The 6,201-nt window shown below is 39.8% G+C and overlaps 1 protein-coding gene across 1 annotated transcript; it reads left to right on the top strand.

Moving 5' to 3' along the window:
• The first annotated feature begins 1,492 nt into the window (after positions 1-1,492).
• foxi2 (forkhead box I2) lies at positions 1,493-3,644 on the top strand. The gene is made up of 2 exons (XM_053335855.1): positions 1,493-2,114; positions 3,043-3,644. Exons 1-2 carry the CDS (start codon positions 1,493-1,495, stop codon positions 3,642-3,644), a joined length of 1,224 nt encoding a protein of 407 aa, XP_053191830.1.
• The last annotated feature ends 2,557 nt before the right edge of the window (positions 3,645-6,201 follow it).

The following is a 6,201-nucleotide window of genomic DNA, read 5'->3' on the forward strand; positions in this document are numbered from 1 at the left end:
CTCATCAAATTACACAAACCAACTGATTTACAACGAAAAACATTACTGCAGATGAAGTGGTCGTTTATGGGATGATGCACTAGTGTCTACTGTGGTGGCTGAAGTACAACTATACCATCAAAACCCATGTATGCATCTAAGAAAACAGTTTTTGAATAGCTGTCCCCTGCGGTGACCACTATGCGTGAAAGGGTTAAGATTCAGCAGGTCAATTTGAGGATCTAACACAAGTGATTAAAACTTCTTTAAAGACAACTCAGTATGATTTTATAACAATTAGAGGATCTTTTTTTTAGCCATTTCACATTGATATAACCCTTGTAGTTGTTTCTTTTTAGCTTTTTGCTTCCAATGAATAGGAGATGATTAACTAAAAAAGTCCATAAGTTACATAAGTTTAATGCCACTGAAGTGATTTCCCTCCGCTGTATCACTGCTGTGTTGAAACTTATTTTTTTCTTCCAGTGAAACAAAACGGAAGCAAAACTCTCCTCTCTTTTCAAATTTTGGGTTATTTCAACTCACATTTAACCAGCTGGCACCTCAAATCAGCCAGTATTTGAGCAGCTAATGATTATGTGCAGATAGTAGACATAACTTTGTGTGGCAGAGACTGGTGGGTCCCCCCTTTTTTTTCCTTTTTTTTCTTTTTTTTTTTAATTTAGGGGCTCATAATCCCTTGCTACGCCTCTGGTTGTCAGTTTTCACCTCATCTTCAAACCCTTAAACATAGGTTGGGATGGGGGGAAAATGGTGGGAAAAAGGGGAAAACTGTCTCCCCTAACAAAAGTTGTAATTTACAGTAATGAGGTGGAAAACCCAAAGTTAACATCAGGACAATGATGACAATTTATTTTAACAGTACAATCACAAGCTCATGAACTTCCCCTCAAAATAGTATGGGAAATATAATTTAAAGTTACAGGATGATAATAACATGTCGGATAGGATTTTGGGGGAAACATTTGAGTTAATATTGCTTTTTGTTAATAATTTTAACACTCACAATTCTTCTATATGATATTAAATCTTGAATAGAAGGAGTTTAGTCTTTCAAAGTATGAATGGTGCAGATTTAGGGTGAAGCATAAATGATTCAATGCTTTGAAGAAACAAAAAAAAAAAGGTGCTATTTTAAAGGTTATTCTTGCAGCAGGAGTCACGTTTATGTTTGTTGACTGAGAGAAAATGATCACAGCCTCAGTCCCTCAGAGAAAAACTAACCCCAGCAGCAGTCTGGGAACCAGTGACCCAGTCCCTGCTGAATGAGGTAGAACATAACCACACCCCCCCTGTTACTCAGTGTGTGTCTATTGGCTGTTGGGAATTATCTGGTGCCTGGATGTGGCTGCTGTCAAGGATTTATACTATTGAAACTCCCCAGACTCCTCCATCCTCCCTGACACTTGTTGCGGGCTGTCTGCGCACCAAAACGGGAGAAGCCACCTGAACCGCTTCAACGTTTCCTTTAGGGATTTTCCCGCGGGGAGTGATGAACTCCATCGATCCTGAGTCCCATCACCAGCACCACCAACACCACCACCACCACCACACCTCCCCTACCGTCGGCTCTCTACCACCAAAAGGCGCCCAGGAGGCCCCGGACATGGCAGCTGTCTACTGCGACAACTTCAGCAGCATGTACCACCAGCAGAGTCTCCAAGGCGCACAGAGACCAGCCGGATACGGCCTCGGAGATTACGCATCGTCTCCAAACCCGTACCTGTGGCTCAACGGACCGGGCGTAAACTCCTCCGCGTCCTACCTGCACGGCAACAACCCTGCGTCGTTCATCCCGCCCTCCTACGGCTCGCAGCGGCAGTTCATAACAAACTCACCTGGTTTCGGCGGGCCCGACCTAGGCTGGCTGTCCATCGCCAGTCAGGAGGAGCTGCTGAAGCTGGTGCGTCCGCCTTACTCCTACTCTGCCCTCATCGCCATGGCCATCCAAAATGCGCATGAGAAGAAGCTGACCCTGAGCCAGATTTACCAATACGTCGCCGATAACTTCCCCTTTTATAAGAAGAGCAAAGCCGGCTGGCAGAACTCGATCAGGCACAACTTGTCTCTGAACGACTGCTTCAAGAAAGTGCCGAGGGACGAGGACGATCCAGGTACCGTGAACGCACCAGGAAATATGTCATTGTAATGAATGTGTGATTTAAAGTTTACTCAACTGGAAGTAGAGAAAAATGTTGGCGAGAATGAATCAAGCTAATTAAAAAAAAAAACCTACATTATCAGTGTAATTATAAATACCCTTTTAAATTTGACAATAACACCCTGACTTTACAATAATGCATGTCTGTTAATCTAGTAATTTATTCTATAGGAAACCAATGATTAAAAACATCAGGAAGCAGCTGTCACTATTGTAAATATTAGTGATGATACTGTTTAAATACACAGTGTTTCTGCTACAGTATCATAATGAAATTGTAATGTATTAAATCCAAAAGGAAATAAAACACAATTAAAGACTTCAAGGTGATTTAAAAGCTTACAATATAACATTAAAAATCCACTGTCATTTTCTAATATTACCAGGAAATTACAGGGTTTGTTTGTTCTTTAAAGGAATAGTACATATGTATTATTGCAACATAACTTGAATGTCATTTTTAATCCCACTTTGTACTTCAGTCTAGACTAGATTTACAGTCAGCTCAGGAGAGGTGTTAGTCATTATTGTTCCCGTCACAGAGACAAATAATCCAGGGGATATGATCAGGAAGCAGACAGAAATATATATAATGTAAATGATAAAAGAGATTTTGTCTGTCTTGATTTGTTCAAGGTGATAGCGGTGGATAAAAGCGACTCTCTGAAAGATTGCTGAGATTAACGTGCCTATGCTTTGATATATAGTCCTAGTGTTGGCAGGCTGAAAAACCTGATAGACACCGAAAGTAAAAAAGAAAGTTATTAAAACATACTGAGCCGTACAGTTTCACATCAGGCACCATTCAACCAAAAACTGAGTCTAAATTCTCTAAAATTGTAAAATATTAACAATGTTATGTGTCTCATCTTTAATTGCAGGTAAAGGAAACTACTGGACGTTGGACCCAAACTGTGAAAAGATGTTTGACAATGGAAACTTTCGCAGGAAAAGGAAAAGACGGTCAGATCCCAGCAGCGCAGGTGGAGCAGCAGCGGCGGCGGCAGTGGCAACAGGGGCCACAAAAGTTGAGGATGGCAGACCGGCGATGGCTGCCTCACTGAAGCCCTCAGAGAGCCCTCAGCTGCTGGGGCCGTCGTCCCCAGAGATGGAGGCAATGAACGAGAACCACAAGAGTTCAACGGTGTCCTCATCACCACCTGGACTGGCCTCAGCCGCTCCGTGTTTTAATAACTTTTACAGCAGCATGTCGACTCTCAGCTCGGGGGCCCCCAACAGGCAGGGCTCTCTGGGACTGGTGAACGAGCTGTCGAACAGGAACATTACGGCCCTGAGCCCGTACCACCCCAACCACGGTGGGCAGGATACGGGAGCGTCAGAGCACGGTGAGGGCTTGCATTTCAACCGTGGAGTGTACTACAACACGTTTGGCAGCGGGCAGAGCGGACAGTTCAACAGCCACTTCTACAACAGCTTCAGCGTCAACAGTTTGATTTATCCCAGGGAGGGGACAGAGCTATAGGAGCTGCTTCACCACTACTTCCTTCACACTGTTTTTTTTTAGGGACTGCTTGCTGCTCCGTGAATCCCACTGAAAAAACACACACATGCATACATACATGCGTTTCAGCGGAGAGGTCAGGGTGCAGGCTGGGTAGCGTCTCCTCTGCATCGTGAACACAACACCCCCCCCACCACCACTCCCCCACCCTCCCCCCCATCCTTCACTGATCTGTACTCCGGAGAGATTAGAGAACATAAAGTATTTTAGTTACGCTTGATTTAACTTGACAAGCACTCAAGCAGCCTGAAACTGTGGAAACATCAGCTGTCAAACAAAAAATGAGCACTTATCTTTTTTTTTTTTTTTTATTATCTCTCTTTGTTTTTTATTAATCTCCTGTTTTGCTCTTAATGATAAAAAAAATATACTTGCAAAGTAAGACAACACTGAACATGCCTTTTCTGATATTTTAAACATCTATTTTCAACAGAAACTTTCCCTACTCTTATAGTCAAAGCCACTCTGTCTTGTTTAAGATATAAAATGTATGTTTTGATATTTTGCCAAATGGAGCCCATAATATCTCTTTAAAGCGGCCAAATTCATGCAGTTGATTACATACAGTATGTTGAGACTGTTCATTCATAATCAACACAAACCTGCCAAAGTTGCCTTTTGTGAGACCGCCGTTACCTCAAAACAACAATCATATGAGATGAGATGAGATGAAAGTGCCCTGCTGTTATAAAGGGGTCACCTGTATATTCAAACACTTTCCAAATGCAGTAAATAATTATAATTGATTTGATACGAATATGATCCGAGACAGGGCTTGCCTTATTTTTTTATATCCTCCACTTTGACTGAAACCACAGCACTAACACTTGTGTAAATACATGTGGACTTTTACAAATGTGTATTTTTGTAAATTATAAAAAGATAGTTTGTAACTATTTATGCTATTTATGCTAATAGGCTTTTTTTTCTACTGTTGTCTGAAAACCTAGTTTGATTAAAGCAGAAGTGAATGATGTTAGCTTACAAAACGTGCCGAAAACAGTATCACTAAAAACCCAGATGTCATAAATATATATATTAAAATCTATATGCTATATCATGGTTTCTCTCAGGATTCAATGTGACAATCATTGAATGGCTTTTGTATCTATTATTGTCTCTTTTTTTATCTTTATACCGTACATACAGCTTACAGGCAGTTTCAACTGTGACTATTAATAAATATCCTGTGGTCTCTATTGTATTGTCATGTGCTATTTTCATATAGGGCATGTGTGTGTGTTCAGTGCTTTATTATGCATTATAATTTGAATGCATACCCATAGATTTACTTTAATCTCCTCTTTAATTACTTCTACTCCATTTAAACTCAATGCAGCCTCTTAACATTTAGTACAGCAACACTACATTAGTTAGTCCTGGTTCTGCAAGTCCTATTCACTGTGTACATATTAATTAAAGCTGCCTTTTTTTAGGGGGGTAAATATTAGATATGGGTACATTAAGAAATATTTACACGTTTTATAATTGTGGAATTATATCTCTTCATCTCAGTGTTGACTTTAGCTAAATTAAAGTCACAAAACAGGCTCTAAACTATATTTTTTAAATTAATATTTACAATTTCTTAATCTGGTTTACTTTTCACTTAATCTGCCAATGCAACACTCATTGGACTCATTTTAATCTGCTTGTTTCTTTTAAATACTGTTAAATGAGCTGCTCCTGCTGTCAGGATCAGTGTTTAAGGAGTGACGGGACACACACAAGACGATCTTATTGAGGATAAACATTTAATTATCTACAATTTCACTCACTTAATCTACCCTGAATGAGAGGAGGTCAAAGTAGAAGTTATAATAAATGAAGAAATATATTAATATTCTAACAAGAATCTTTTTTCTTCTTTTTTTTTTTTACAGTAATGCTTCATTTTATGGTTCAGTAGTTTTTTTATAATTTCAGATGAAGTTTCTTGGAAAGAAGTACGTAGTTTAGTACTATTTGTGTGTCTGGTTCACTTCCAATTTATTAATTCCAATTAATTGCTTGCATAGCCAAGGAGTCATTTAGTATGGTAAATAAAGTTTCAGATAAGAATTGAATAATGAATACATTTTTTATTTTCCCTTCATTACACAGTATCTGGCTTTTTATTCACATTGTATTTACCAATTAGGATTTTCTGCACATTTAAAGGAGACACATCTTTCCCCAATTCAAGAAAAACCTTAAAATGGTAAACATAAAAAAAAACTAATACACTTTAAAATATGCATTCATCAATTCTGAATGAAAGCTGCATTCTCTCACATTACAGCTGATGTCCTCCATCATGTCCTCCAGCGCCACAGACAGACATGAGAGAGGCTTCGGCAAAAATCAAGAAAGTTCAAGTTTGGAGGCGAGCCAAACGCCCTGCAAGGTTGACAGACGTCTTGATTCAGAAAACAGTGAAACAATAGAGCCATTGTCCTCAGTCCTTCATGCCAAACCCCATGTATCAATTAGGGACTCTCTGAAGAGAGGTGAAGATATCCCCCTTAGACCGACGGGG

The sequence above is a fragment of the Scomber japonicus genome, chromosome 16 (assembly GCF_027409825.1).
Source record: "Scomber japonicus isolate fScoJap1 chromosome 16, fScoJap1.pri, whole genome shotgun sequence".
NCBI lineage: Eukaryota > Metazoa > Chordata > Actinopteri > Scombriformes > Scombridae > Scomber > Scomber japonicus.